The following is a 16,274-nucleotide window of genomic DNA, read 5'->3' as shown; positions in this document are numbered from 1 at the left end:
AAATTAGCTAAAATCAAATTTCAAAAACAAAACATTTTATTTTCAGTCTACATCCAATAATTAAAAACAGTTTCACAGAGAAAATATTACTCATCATAAAAATCCTTCTACATAATAAGAAAACTAGTTGTTTTCATTCTACAGATTAAGAAATTTTGGCACAGGGGAATTAAGCTCATTACGCAAGGTCATAAAGCATGTTAGTTAAAATCAGATTTGATCTCTGATCATTCAAAGTGTTACATTTTGAATAATAATTTAGTGAAGTAAAATTTGACCTCATTAAAACCAATCATGGCATTGCAATTCAAATAAATATATTAAAAGAAAAATCATAAAAACTCTTCAGTCTCTATGAGTAGTTCTGATTGTCTTATGAATCCACAATTCAACAGGATGACTTTTGTTGGCACTCTCTATATATTCCTGAAATTATTGTGTTATCTGCCACGTTAAAAGAAAGTATCAATGTCAATATTCTAGAGCAGCAATAACATTAATATATACCTCAAAATTTCTGAAAAGAGAAATTTAAGAAATTACTGAATGATCTCCTAGTTTTGATTTTTTTTTTACCTTGTCCAGTTTTGCCATAGGTCCCTGATAGAGGTCCATTCACACCAGTCCCATAATCACCTTTAAAATAACGATTTAACAGTATTTTCCTTAATGTGTTCCCCTAAAAAAGGTAGAAATATCTGTTATTTATTTGAAACAATAAAAATAATAAATGTAAGCATATTATGGGGACATTAATTCTTAAGAAAATGGGGGTAAGAAGTAATATGGCATAAGAGATAGAAAGAAAAACTGATTGTAAGTCTTATTTCTGACATATACTATGTGGGCAAGTCACTTAACCCCTCAGTACCCTAGGCAATTTCCTCTAAAATTATACATTATAAAGCAATTGATCCTCTTACAAATGGCAAACTAACTTAGAGATATAGAACATAAAGGAATAGAAAGGATGTTGGATTTGGAGTCTAATGAGCTAAATTTAAAACTTGGCTCGACAAATTGCTACATGTGTGACCTTGAACCAGTCACTGAACCCCATTGGAACTCAGTTTTCCATCTATAAAATGAGATTAGACTACAGGAGTTCAAAGGTCCCTTCCAGTTCTCAGTCTATACTCCAGAATCGTCTGAGGTTCATAGACAAGTTACATGATTTATCCGTGGTCAAGCAGCTAATATTAGAAGTGGAATTTGAACTTTTTTATATGGTTCCCAGTCCAGGATTCCATTCATACTACTACATTTTTCTCATGTGTAACATGTATGTGTGTATGTGTACATGCATGTAAATATATAACAATTTTGATAAACAATACATGCATGTGGGGATATGAGGAGAGGAGAGAAGAAAGAAAAGGAGAGGTGAGGAGAGGAGAGAAGAGGAGAGGAGAGAGGATGACTGGGTATATTAGCTTGATTTTATATAGCTGACTCTGTGAATATAAAATCTCATCTATTTTTCTATAAACCAAAAAATTCTTCTATTCTCCCCAAGATAAAGTTTATGTTATTTAAAGCTCATATTACTTATTCTGAAACAGTTCAATAATATGAACTTTTAAAAAATCATGATCTCTGTCAATATAAGATGTACTACAAGAGGTGAGAGTAGTAGCACTGGCCACAGTGATATCACTGAGAGATGGTACTACCTCTATAGGAAAACTGAAAGTTATTCATGCAATAAGAATTGTGTAGTAGCAACCTTAGATAACAGTGCTAGCACAAGATCATAGATTTAGAGCTGGAAGAGACTTATGAGGCCATCTAGATGAAGCCTTTCCTTTTCAAAAAAGAGGAAATACAAAGGCAAGAGAAATTAAGTGATTTCCCCAAAGTAACATAGGTATTAAGCAGCAGAGCTGGTATGCAAACCAAGACCCTATACCTGCAAATCTAGCACTTTTTCCACTTCACCATGCAAGCCCAATAAAAACTTCCCAAACAGCTTATTTGAGTGATGTCAGCCCCTTCTTTCTTTGCTTTTTAATGATGTTGTCCATGAGAACTTGAGTCTCTGATTGCAATGCATGAGGCTGGGCATGGTGAAGAAACAGAACGGATTCTATAAAGTCACATTGTGGAAGCAGAAGTGCTTGGGTAAAGAGAACATTAAGGTGCTAGGCTGGTCAGACAGATCAAAATGAAAAGCAAGTACAGAACTGTAATAAACTGGCAGCTGCTGTGAAACCTTATTAACTGGTAAGATTATGCCAGGATCAGATCCCCACCAACAGCATTTCCCCCATTCTTTCTCCATTACTTGCAAAGCCAGTCCTGGAGGATTTCCAACAGGTGATTCCTTTTTCTGACCTTTCCTACTCTTTCAGGCAGAAAAGGAATAGAGGGTTATGGGAGAATTTGACATTTTTTTACTATGTTTTAATAAACCATATGACCACAGAAAAGCCAAATATCAGAGACTTAGAAATAAGACTAGTCAACAGCAAATTTCCCATTTATCAGTGATAAGAACTCTAGATCTATATGGGTTATTTTTTTATTGGAATAGTATTTCATTTCCATACCCCTACTGATAAGTCTGGAGCTAGCACAACCTAGTGATACAAAGACAGATATAACCTCCAGAAGGTAGGGTAGGGGAAAAGAACTTTGTAGGCTGAGTGCTGTTTAGTGGGGAGTGAATTTTTGGCCCAGGCACATATTCTAACAAAATTATTTCAGTGTAAGTCACATGGTTAGGAAATTATTCTTTTTTGCAATTTATTATATGACAACTTGCATTTTTGTAAGCTTGAAGGAATCAGGGTAGAGCTTGGGTGGGTTGCTAACAGTGTTGCAGCATCTGCCATGCCACCTCATGGAAGCTTCTTAGGCCAGCCTGTACTATCTATTGTCACTCTAGACTATGGCAAGAAATAGCACTTAAGATAGGAACTTGCAATAGAATATTTCCTAAATCTTCGTTAATATGAAACATTTTTCTATGAACTGAGAATTATTTTCCCCACAGAACTTGCTTTAATATATTCAGTATGATTTTTAAAGATAAGGCAAAAGCTTGTTTTCTGTTCTTTTTACTCTGCATAGGTTGCTCAATGCAAACATATAAATCTTTCCTCAGTGAAAATTAAAATATCATTTTCATCATCATCATCTTCTTCATTGTTATCATCAAAAAGAAAAGTGATTATAAAGTACCTTTCAAAGGAAAAAGTTTACAAATTGCTCTCACCGTTCTGAAAACCATAAGAATTTTCTGAAACTATGCCCAGAACTGTCCATACCCTTTAACCAAGCCTTAACACTACTAAGTCTACACCCTAAAGAAATCAAAGAAAGAAGAAAAGGATCTCTATATACAAAAATATTTGTAGCAGTCCTTGGAGAATGGCTACAAAACTGTAGTACAAAGACATGATGAGATGAGCAATATCAGAGAAAACTGGGAAGACCCTTATAAACTGATGTAAGGTGAACTGAGCACCAGGAGAACAATTTATACAATGATAACAGCATCATAAAGAAAAACAACTTTAAAAAACATTAAAACTCATGAACACAATGCTAAATCACAAATCCAAAAACATTATAATGAAAGACATCATTCAATTCCTGAGAGAGAGAGAAACAAAATGCAGACAGACTAATGTGGGCATTTGTTTCACTAGACTGCGTGGGCATGTATTGAGGGAGTTTTTTTTAACATTTGCTCAGTTGGTAGGGGTAGTAGTGAGATGGAAGGATTCATTTTCAAAAACCTTTCTTACTCAAAAAACAATTTTTAAGGTAAACTTTGTATTAAAAAAAGAGAAAGAAAAGCAGCTAAATGACAATGCTAACAATATAATCTGAAATAACATTCTTCAAACAGTTCCAAGAGACAAAACACCACCCTGTCAGGGATGGCTTACTATCATATTAACTGGCATCTTTCTTCAGCAGTCATTACTAAAGACACAATCCCTATTGCTTGATATTTTACAGTTTCTACCTCTAGTACTTACTAGCATAGAAGAGTGAGGAGTAAATAGAGCACAACTGCCTAACGCTTATATAACAACCAAAGTGGGTTTTGAAGAAACAATGATGCACAGCAACTTTATTGTGACCCATGAGTACCACTGTAATACAAATTCTGCCAAGGGCATAAGTAGCGAGGACAGAAGGAAGTAAAAACAGATTTTTGAGTTTTCTTAAAAGAAACCAGTCTGAATGGTAAAAGGATTAATCTCTCCAAAAGTAAAAACATTTCTTCAGAATCAAGTAAACACAAATTTCACTGTCAGTTTCATTATAATAGATTATATTACATCAGACTTACAAAATATGGAGTTGATTTGTCTGACAAAGCATAATTTAAGAGATCAAACATTTCTTAAAATATCTCTTTTTTAGTTGTATTTATAACAATTCGTGCTACTTATTAAGTATACCACAACCATACAAAGATAAAATGAGGCAATTCTTTCTCAAGGAATAAACCACGTCTGCTGACAAAAAAAAAACCTAATTTTAAGGAGTGATGGAGCACTAACAACTGATGGAATCAAGATTGCCTCTTGCAAGAAATGGTACTTGAGCTGAGTCTAAAGTAAGAAGTTGGATGGTATAATGGATAGAGCTCTAGACTTCAAATTAGGAATGATTGATTTCAAATCCCAGCTCAGGTACTTACTAGTCTAATGACCTTGGGAAAGTCATTTTATCTCTGTGCCACACCGTTTCCTTATTTTTAAAATGAGGTGGATTGAACTGGATGGACTTTAAAGTATCTTCCAGCTCTCAATCTATGATCCTAGGAACAATGAAGGAAGAAGAGACAGCTTATGCAAAGACATAGAGGCAGGAAAATGGCATGTCATGTACAGGAAACAAGTCGGCCACTTTGGCTGGAACACAGAATGTGTTAGGAGAAATGAATTGTGTAAGATCAGCCAAAAGAATATGTTTGAGTCAGGTGCTTAAGGACTTTTAAGTGCCTAATAGAGTAGTTTATATTTTATCCTGGGGGGCAATAGAAAATTACTGAAGCTTTTTTACAGTTTTTTACAGCAACATGGTTAGACCCATACTTTAGCAATATTAGTTTATCAGCAGTATGAAGGATCAGTTAGAGAAGAGTGAAACTGAAGGTGAGGTGACTAATTAGGAGGCTATTGCAATAGTCCAGGGGAGAGGTGATGAGAGCCTATACTCAAGTGGTGGCCATGTGAATGGAGAGAAGGGATAAGAAGCAAGAAATATCATAAAAACAGATTCAACAAAACTTGGCAATTGATTGACTATGAAGAGTGAAGTAGAGCGCAGTCAAGAATAATTTCTACATTGCAAACCTGGATGACTGAAATGAAAATTTCAGAATTTCTAGAATTCCGTAGAAAATTCTACTTCTATATTTTTGGTCTGGAACTGTGATTTCACTGGTGTAGGGAAGTTTGTGTCAGAGAGCTCCCCTTTAAAAGCAACTCTTGTATAACATAATTTTAGAATTGCCTGGGGCACTGAAAAATTAAGTGACTTATCAGTATGTGAGTGGGAAAGCAGATAGTTTTCAATACATCCATCTCTTGATCTTCATTTTCTGAATTTTATAATAGATTCCCCCATAGATTCATGTTCATCATCAACTTGAAATTCTTGATAGATCCTGTCTCATTGTTTGATAAAAGTTACAAATTCATTGACAAAGTACTTATATAAAAAATAACCTTTTCTTCTATCGTGGGGGTGTAGAAAAGAATACTTTTTACAGATGCAAGCCCCAGGAAGTTAAATTTTGATATTTAATTATGAAGTTTAGCTATGAAGTTAAATTTTAAGTTTGGCCTCTAACCCCATGATTACCACATGATATACATCTTGGAAGCAGGAAACTTGATAAGAAGCTCATAACCTACATAAGGAAGCAAGACTATCTTTTATATAAAAGGAAAAACCAAAGTTCCAACTTCAGGTTACTGAGAACTTTGAAGACCTGCATCGCATTTATTAGCAGGATCAGGATCAGCTGTAGGCCTGAAGCTAAAGACCTCATATATGTCTGATGGAATGCCACTAAAAGTGGAAATCCCCTGAGGTTCTTCAGCAACCAGGTTCTTTCTCATTTGAAATAAGAACAAAGCAATGATACCCCAAAGTTTCTTCCCAATGAACTGTACTTCAAATGTGTAAATTTTCTACATGGATTATTTTTCATTTTGTGATATAGCCAATGACTGACCACAAAAGATACTTGTTTAGAAAGCATTACTGCTACAAGTGAACTCCTTGAGAGCAGGTATTATCTTAACCTTCTATTTGTATCCCCAAAACTTGGCACAGTGCTTCATGCATAGCAAGCACTTAATAAATGCTTTATTCATTCATTCTTCATAATAATTTATAGAATGGAGTCAAAAATTATTCTTTCTAGAATTTTAACACTGATGCATAGATGAGCTAATTAGTCTTCACAAACTCTCCATTATTCTTTTGATTTTAGAGGTAATCAGAATCAATTCATAAAAGTGTAGTATCAAAGACTTAAAAAAAAAAACTTTTGGCAAAGTGATTTGGTGCTCAAACCATCAAGTCATACACTCTTTTGTCCCTTGTATTCAAAACTTTTTATTACCTTAATGGTTCCACATAATGGTACAATTCAACAATGCCCTAAAATGTCATGCCAAAGTCCCTAAGCCATTTTAGAATAATAGCTAGACAGTTAGATAGTACATTAGACAGAGCACTGGCCCTGGAGTCAGGAGGACCTGAGTTCAAGTCAGATCACTGTGTGATCCTGGGCAAGTCACTCAACCCCAAATGCCTCAAACAAAAAAACAGAATAATAGTCAGATGGGGGAAAAGAGGCCATAGTAATGGAAATGACATAGAAATCAATGTATTTTAGCAATCAAGAAAAATGGGGGGGAAGGGGAAGAAACTATAGAAAAAGTGTTTTTCTCCTTTAGGAAGCATGGATAGTGTGAAATTATCATTTAAAAAATTTTAATCCTTGAATGGCTTATGGAAGTACAAATCTGAAGAAATGACAACTTTGTCTGAATTTTTTCTTGCTAAACTATTACTTTTATTTGCTACACAATTCTTGCATTTAATTTAAGTGTATCTGGAAAACAGATGTATTATGATGGCAAATGTTTTGAATGTTACATCTGTTAGTAAAATACAGAGAGGCTCAAACTGCTAATTAAGTATGAAATTGTATGTGTCGCTTAGGAATCAGTTTCTTCTTAAAACTGCCTGATGTTCAAGGCACAATAAATTGAGTTGGTTTCTGGAAATATTTGTGTCCTGACCTGTGTGGGAAGGAAAACCACTGCACTGAATATAGGCTAGACAGTTTCCATGGATACCTCACACTGCTTTAGGTGTATAAACTAAATATTACAAGAAACTTCATGGAAATTAGAGTACAAGTCTCATAAACATGTTAGGAAAAATAATTATCATCCTTGAGAAAGATACTGCAATTTGCTTTTTGATATGTGAACAGTACTTTCAGGGACAAATAAAAAGTTTAAAAGTTTCTATAAAGGAAGAGAGTTTCACAACATCATTATGAACTACTTACTAAATCACATATGATTTGAAGATAACTGACACGTGCAGGCACTAATTACATTAAATTAGCTGAACCAAATTTTATTATTCTGGCTATGGAACTTTCTATTTTTCTCAAATGAATGTACAGTGTAATGAAAAATACATCACCCCATTCCATCATTTTCCTTCTTCCCATGACACAGGACAGCTTTCCATATGAAGTTTAAAAGTCAATGTTATTTATCTACTATTTCAGATTACAATAAATAAAGCTTCATTATGCCAATCCAAGTCTTCCTGAAGACAAGGGACAGCCATACCTCCGCATACTATGTACAAGCAAAACAACACATGTTTCATCTGATTCCTGTAAAGTTATGGATAGAATAGTGGAAAGAGTCACAATCCTTTCCAAACATCACATCTTTTGTCTGACAGCAAAAAAAAAAAAAATTATCAGTATTCTAAGGATAACCGTTGTCCATTAAACTCCACTTTATATTGTCTGAGCCAGTCTATTTCTGGTTATATATAACTGCCATGAGGACTACAGAAGAGCACTGATCATTTCAATTAAAGATATAATGAATTAAAGGCAAATGATAACCAAATGTAGCTATTATTCACATGACTGTCTATGAATCCTTATATCGATTCCCTTTCTGCTTAACTTAAAGACAGCATACTGTAGCAAAAACCTTATTAACCTTGGAGTTAGAAAAACCTAAGTTATTGGACTGACTTTTCAATAACTATGAATTCAGACAAGTTCTGAGCCTATTCTCCCATCTAGAAACAGCAGGGAACAGGGATAAAACCACCGGATCTTGTGTCAAAGGACCTGGTTCCGAACCTTGGCTCTGCCTCTCCTGCTGTATTTGTAGATGTGGCCCTGAACAAATCATTTAACCCAATTTGGCCTCCATTCTCTTACCTGTAAAAAGACAAGGTTGGACTAGATGACACCAATGTTCCTTCAGCTCTAAATCTATGATCCCAGGATCCTATTACATCTGAAAGGAGACTAATAATACTGGCCTTTCCTCCCCTAAGTTGTGAAAATCAAAGGGGTAACTTGTGAAATGGAGGTTTGGGAGATGGGGGGAATGGTAATCCTGGTCCTATGATTTCACTGGTGTAGGAAGCTCCTTGGTGAGGAAACTCTTGCTACCAAAGAAGATTAGCAGCTGTTCCATAGTCTTAGATAGTAGTCACCTGAGAGAAGGAGAGGTTACATAATTTGTCCAAGGCCACAAAGATAGGAAATATGTAGGATGTAGTGTCTGAAACTCTACCTCCCTAACTCTGAGACTGGCTCTCTACCCACTAAATCACATTGATTAGCATAAATGTACTCAGAACACCAGAGAGGTGCACTGGGTGGCACAGTGGATAGAATACTAGAGTAAGGAAAACTCATTTTCCTGAGTTCAAATCTGGCCTCAAACACTTACTAGCTGTGTGACCCTCAGTAAATCACTTAACTTTATTTGTCTCCATTTTCTCATCTGTAAATTGAGATGGAGAAGGACAGCAGAGATTATCCAGATTAGATATAACTCAGACTTACAATTTATGTATCCATGGAGCATGGGCTCATGTTCATGAGGGCTGATGTGAAACTGAACTACCATTCAGTTTAGAAATAGGATACTGTTTCATTTGTTTGCCTTTCTATATTTATTGAAATACCAAATTTCTAACAACCCATTAAGTCCAACCTCACCATTTTAAAAATAAGAGAACTGAGGTCAAGTAGGGTTAAATGGCTTGCCCAAGGCTACACAACAGCATCTATATTTTTCATAATGGTAGAATAACAATTATCAAATGTCTGAAAGAATAATTATCAAATTCTGAAAGTACTCTAATATTTCTAAATCAGAAGTACACTGTAGGCATGTGGTATTTCTTACTCTTAGTATTAAAATGCAAGGCTTTGTCTTCTAGTGTGTAAATATGTATAAGCACATGAGTCCAGTATATGAGCCAAAGTCCTGAATTTCATCAGTTTGTGCATGTCACAAGCTTTCTATTAACTGCAACATTCAAAGATATATATTAAATTAAACCTGGTCTTGGAAGGGATTTCTTTCTACTTTAAAATGATACATTAAGGAATTAAATTGTTATTACTAGTCCTTCTAATAAAGTCAAGCCTAATAATTTAGAAGACTCCTTAGGTCAGTGCTCATGTTCCTGGGCTTTTAAAATATGCTTATGAGAATTATATAAAAGAGTTTCTAGCCTTGCTAGAAGTGATAATTATCAGAAGGTAAATTGCTAAACATTTCATTGGACTATCTGTTGTCCTGACTCATGCTTTCACAACTTCGTTTGGAAATAACATCGCATCAAACCACTTTGGGTATCACAACCTGCAGTAACTTGAAACCTGTCAGCTACAGTGACTTGCCACTGTATGTGCAGTTCTACCACCAGAATACAGACTTTAGTTCATTTATTTTATAACTGCTGCCAGGAACTGTTTTAAAGGGAAAATTAATTTTGGAGTTTCATTTTTATCTCAGTTTAAGACACTTAAAACCTATCTCAACAGTATACAAAAGAGAAGTAAGATTGAAATAAGGACTAATATTAAAGTGCCTCAAGAATTTCTCAGTTAAAAACATGGGTAAAAGTTTTGCTGGAATCTAAACAAAATCTCATGATATCTTCTCCTTGGATTTTCAGCAAAACATTTTCACATTAAGCTACAACAAGTCAAAGAAGTTAGTTTTGTTTTTCATCAGTTTGAAAGAGGTGATTGTAAGTTGAATGGAAAAATCTATAACTGTCCAAGGTTGAACAATTTTATGATATTCAAATTAATTTCTGCCTCAGAAGTCATCAGCATATCCTTCACAGTCAAAAGTAACATGCTAGTCAGTAGGAAAAAGAAACACAGTATCAGTAAAATAATCTTCATACTACATGTTACAGTGAGAAACAGAAAGAGGGATCTATTCTTTAAGGTAGAAAGCACTGAAAAGGGAAAATGGTAATCCGTTACTCAAGATTTCCCTTCTAAGCAAACTCACACCAATATAGTTGCAATGTTAAAACATAAAAGAGCAAAAGAATGAAAAAAGAGAGAAAAAAATAGCCTCTCTCACTTTCTGTAGTCAATAAATAGAAATTATTTTTTTTTAATTCTATACACTCTACTAACATTTAGGGGCAGCTTGATATAGAGGATAAAGCCCTGTACTTGGAGTCAGAAATATCTGAGTTTAAATCCCATCTTTGATATTGGGCATACCACTAAATCTCTCTGGTCCTCAAAGCCATTAGCCTCAATGGATTCTGAGACCTCTTTCAGTTCTAAATCTATGCTCCTACATACTTTATTTACTCACTTTATTCTGATATTAGTCATGATGCAGTTAATCAACCACAGTATATAATGTATTTTCCTGTTCCTTTGAAAGCCTGGTGTTATCTACATTTTCATAAGAAAACACACATGGATGTGTGGATCTATAAAATAACAATGATACCAGAAATAGCCCTTATTCATTTCACAATTTAAGGCTGATAAAGTGCATGCCTCAAAACAACCCTGTAAAATAGGTGGTACAAGCACTATGCCCATTTTCTAGGAGAAGAAATTGAGGCACACAGCTAGCTAATATCTGAAGCAGAACTCAAATCTAAGTTTCTTCGCCTCCAAGGTCAGCACTCTCTCCACTATCCCATTTTCTTTCTTTATTCATTTTGTCTCTTGGAGTCTTAAATTATGGAGTCCTTTCTCTGATTGGTGTTTGTGGTCCAAACTCATTTCATGAAGTCCCCAAGCCATGTACACTTAACTGTTGGCCCCATTCATCATTCACCAAACTTCTCTACCTCCATACCAGTAGCCCTGTCACCATGGAGATACCTTGTGGTCCTTTGTTCTGATTGGTGAATCCCTGGTCCAGATCACAATTCTTTGAGAGGCCATGTTTACTTCACTCCTACATTCTCTGGCCTTCTCTCATCACCAGTATCCTTTTCCTTAAACAGATATCCTCATTTTGTCTCCTCCCAACTCTCCTTTATGTGCTATCATTCTCTGGCCTTCTCTCATCACCAGTATCCTTTTCCTTAAACAGATATCCTCATTTTGTCTCCTCCCAACTCTCCTTTATGTGCTATCTTCCCTCATAAGAATGTAAGCTTTTTTAGATAGTGACTATCTTTTTTTACTTGTATTCATATTCACAGAACTTGTAAATACATTGTTCCTGTCACAAAGTAAGCCTTTAATAAATGCTCTACCTAAAATTTTTATCATAAAATTATAATCTCACAATTTTATTTAATTTTGAAGTAGCAAAGATGCAGTCCATTACTGAATACTGCTTACAAAATTTTACTTGTTTCCTATTAATACCTTCATTGTTATAAAAATTTAGTACCAATGACATGTCATTTTAAAGTAAAATATGCTAAAGTGGCCTATTTGTAACATATTCAAATTTTGTGATAGAAATTCTAGAAAATAACTTCCCTTAAGCACTTGTAAAATGCTGATATTGTAATAAAACATAAGAAGACATTTTTGTGGGCTGACACATGTTCAATGCTGATATTCAAGTCTGACATGAATCTGAAGTTTATTTCCAATTTTATTGCCACCTCAAACATATTAAGAAAATGTAAAGTATCACATTCAGGTGTCAAGTATAATTTTCTGTTGTAGTAAATGGATTCAGCTTAAAAGAAAACATATTTCAAAAGTCTGGCATTTTAAGATGATTGAACTAAAACGTTACCTGTGGAGGGTTAGCCAAATAGATCCTCTAAGCTATTAATAAGGGCCTTCTTAAACTGAATGTAATATATAAAGTTATAATGACAAAACAGGAAGATAATAAATGTTGGAGAAAATGTGGGAGAGTTGGAGCACTAATTCATTGTTGGTGGAGCTGTGAGCTAATCCAAACTTTCTGGAGAGCAATTTGGAACTATGTCCAAAGGGCTATAAAAATGTGCATACCCTTTGACCTAGTAATATTACTTCTAGGACTTTATCCTAAAGAGATCATAAAAATGGGAGAAGGTCCCACATTTACAAAAATACTTAATGCAGCTGTTTTGTGGTGTTCAAGAACTGGAAATCAAGGGGATGCCCATCAGTTGGGGAATGGCTGAACAAGTTGTGGTATATGCATGCAATGGAATACTATTTTGCTATAAGAAATGATAAACAGTCAGACTTTAGAAAAACCTGGAAAGACTTAAATGAACTGGTGCTGAGTGAAATGAGCAGAACCAGAAGAACATTATACGCAGTAACAGCCACAGGGTGCAAGGACTGTTTCTGATAGACTTAGCCCTTCACAGCAATGCAAGGACCTAAAACATTCTCAAAGGACTCAAAGCAAAATGCCATCCACATCTAGAGAAAGAACTATGGAATCGGGATGCAGAATTAAGCAGACTATTTTCTCTTGTGTTACGTTTTGATTTGGTTTGTTTTTTTCTCATTGTTTCTCCCATTTGCTTTAATTCTTCCGTGCAACATGACTAATGTGAAAATGTGTTTAATAGGAATGTATGTGTAGAGCTCATATGGGATTGCATGCCATCTCTGGGAGGGAAGGGGTAGGGGGAAGAAGGGAGAGGGAGAAAATTTAAAAGTTATGGAAGTGATTGTTGGAAACTGAAAACAAATTAATTTAACGTGTGTGTACATATATGTGTATATATGTATGTATGTACGTATATAAAGTTATATTTGAAAATAAGCAAATTTTTGGAAAATAATACAAAGAACAGGAGTATGGTAGAAAGAGAAGTAAACACAGGGCACAGGGTGTGAGTTTGAATCCCAGCTTTGTCACTCACTATCTAAGTAACCTTGGCCAAATCACTTACCCTCTGTGGGCCTCTATATCTTCATTTCTAAAACGAGATACTAGATAACTCCTAAGATTCCTTCCAGTTCTAGGTCTATGATATTATGAGCCTATGAAATCTTTCTGTAAGAAGAAACAATAACTACAGCTGTGCTGCACTACATGATGGCTTTACCTCAAACTAAGTGAAATACATGTCTTCTCTTCTTTCATGTACTGAAATGGAAGCACTTTGTTTAATATTTCAGTTCCCTCAGTGCCTTCTTAGTGCTTAGGCAGCTCTATTACTCTTTCAAAAGGTCAGAAAATGAATATCAACTTCTCTCCAGGGCTCCTTGTTGAATTTTCAAATCTCATTTGGAAGGAATTGAGAGGGAAAGTAAAATACCTGTCATTGATCTTGGTCACATTCTAGTTGTTCTTCAAGTGTCTATTAGTAAAATAATGCCTTGTCTTCTTTCCTGGGATTCACTTTTTAGGATATCATTTGCCCCCCTTTTATCTTTTTTTGTGAAAAGATAACAAGAGTTTCCACTTTTAAAATATTCGTTATTTTGAGCTATTAGGAGTTAACTTCTAATAAAATCTCCTAGTTATTTTAAGCCACTGAGTATAAGTTCAAACAGAAAATAATTTTAAAGAATATCAACATGCCGCCTACATACACAATTTTTAATTCCTTTCCACTAATGTTCACTATGAAAATGATCAACATAATGATTTATTTTATTTTCAATTACGAGCCAGGCCATGGACAAGAACATTTTCTCAGTCTACAAAACAAGCTTCTAAAATATTATGCTAAAACATACTAAGACTGAAATCTTACTGCTGTCAGAAACAAAATGTTTTACTCTCCAGCTCTGAGAATTATTTCCCTCATTCAGCCAAGTTACATAATGCTTAATTTTAGCTCTTTAGTGCCACAATGATATATACGCAATGCAAGTATTCGCGTTGGAATTACAACAGCAATTTGTCAATGCCTGTGCTACTAATCAACCCATTTGCTTTCTAGTGTAGAACAGTAAAAGCTTATCTCATGCAGACTCACACATCATTCAAATCAATCTAATTGAATTTCAAGGCCAAGAGCATTGCACAACACGTGATGTGTCTCCACTGGAGTACAGTGCCAGACACTGCAGGCATTACATAATCACATGCTGCTGTTGGCTGGGAAGGACAGCACTCCCAGTCGCCTCATTGACTTGGCAGTTGGTGTCTCCTCCAATCATGCCCTGCAGCTTTAATCTGCACACAGTGTTCACATGTACAGTCACATGTTTCGAGACCTTCACAGCAGCAACTGAGAATGGAACTTTTTGCTAGTAGTAGAAACTGCTCCTTAAAACAAACCCCTAAGGTAAAGAAGACTGTATCAAATGGAGGAATATGTATGATGCTAAAGCTTTAAGAAAACACACACACACGTCCATAGTTAATATTCTTTCCTTTAAGACTATTGCTATACAATATCATGATTTCCATTTTAAGTTTAACTTTAGAACTATAATTATTGGGACAATTTGGAATAATATATTTTCTAATATTACACTTGTGTCCCTTAGTTTCTAACATTAGCTGGCCAATGTTTAATATTGGACAGAAGGAATATTAAAAATCTTTCATCTTGAGATACAAAGCTTATTTAACTGGTCAATTCAGGAAAATATAATTAGTAAGTATCAAGTACATGGTCCTCAAGATTTTCCTTCTTTTTGAAAATGAACATGGATATACACACATGATATAACATTTAAATACATAAATACATGTAGACAGAACCTTTCCATCTCTCTCACACATGCCCAAAGCATAAATCTTATAAGCTATAACTTATTAGCTATGGAAAGGCAAATAAAAACACATGAATATATTTTAAGATTCTAACTTGATTCTATTTTTGCTTTTATTCAGTTTATTTTTAATGTTGCCAAAATACAGGATTTTAAATCCTGGATCGGATCAATGTCCACAGCTTCAATCAAGGAAACAAAAACTTCAGCCTACATAGTATTATCCCTAATGAATAAACTTCTGAATCCAAAGCTAGTCAATAAAGAAAAAATTTTTTCAAATATATAATAAGTTCATCAAAATTTTGGTATGTTTTCCCCTCTCCAAAGCAATGCCAAATTTGGATAAATTTATATTGATAATCAAAAAACAAATTCATTTTCAAGCAGTACTTACAAAGCCCTTCTACCGTGTTTCAGTGATTCTTCTATTCACAAAGTCATGGACTTTGAGAGCTGTCTATATTTCAAAATAAAAACTATGGCATAACCAGCTGAACTACTAGTAAGTTTCTAAACTAAGAGACAAATGTAAATCTCACTACTAGGTGGCACCCAAAGAAATTCACTCTGGTTCAACAGGAGGAATAGAAAAATGTTTTCTTGCCAGTACACAGTTACTTTTCGGGTGAATAGTGAACAATGCTAATTCTTTGTTTCTTAGGCCACTTGACAATGCGAGAACAGGGACAAAAATGTCCTCAATTCAAAATAGGAAAAAAAGGATATCTAAAATGAGTAAGAATGGAAAGGTATACTGCAGGTCCAGTAGGTGTACATTCTTTACAACCATACAAACAAGTAAAATATTATACTAAAAAAAAAAAATCCAAAGTTGTGAATGTGAAGCAAAAGAGTACTAATTGAAATAAAGAGAAAAAAAACATTGTCATTTACATACAGGAGTTCTTTGGTTGTACACTAATAGAGTTACACATTTTGTTGCAAAATATATGGCCCCAAATACTAATCCTGTACTACATTAAAGCATAACAAGAATAAACTGTTCTATGAAAATGAAACATTATATCTCACATAATTTTCTTGTTTTACAAAAAGGGAAAAATAGATGCATAGGAAAAAACAACACAGATAACTT

At 34.6% G+C, this 16,274-nt stretch overlaps 1 protein-coding gene across 2 annotated transcripts in view; it reads right to left on the bottom strand.

Moving 5' to 3' along the window:
- ITPR2 (inositol 1,4,5-trisphosphate receptor type 2) overlaps positions 1-16,274 on the bottom strand; it is a 510,130-nt gene that overhangs the window by 165,595 nt on the left and 328,261 nt on the right. For both annotated transcript variants that reach the window (XM_072653450.1, XM_072653451.1), the window contains one exon: positions 577-679. In XM_072653450.1, the coding sequence (XP_072509551.1) occupies positions 577-679 (103 nt within the window). The remainder of the gene's footprint in view (positions 1-576; positions 680-16,274) is intronic.

Source organism: Notamacropus eugenii, chromosome 3, assembly GCF_028372415.1.
Source record: "Notamacropus eugenii isolate mMacEug1 chromosome 3, mMacEug1.pri_v2, whole genome shotgun sequence".
Taxonomy (NCBI): Eukaryota; Metazoa; Chordata; class Mammalia; order Diprotodontia; family Macropodidae; genus Notamacropus; species Notamacropus eugenii.
This window is presented reverse-complemented; position numbering and strand designations above follow the sequence as displayed.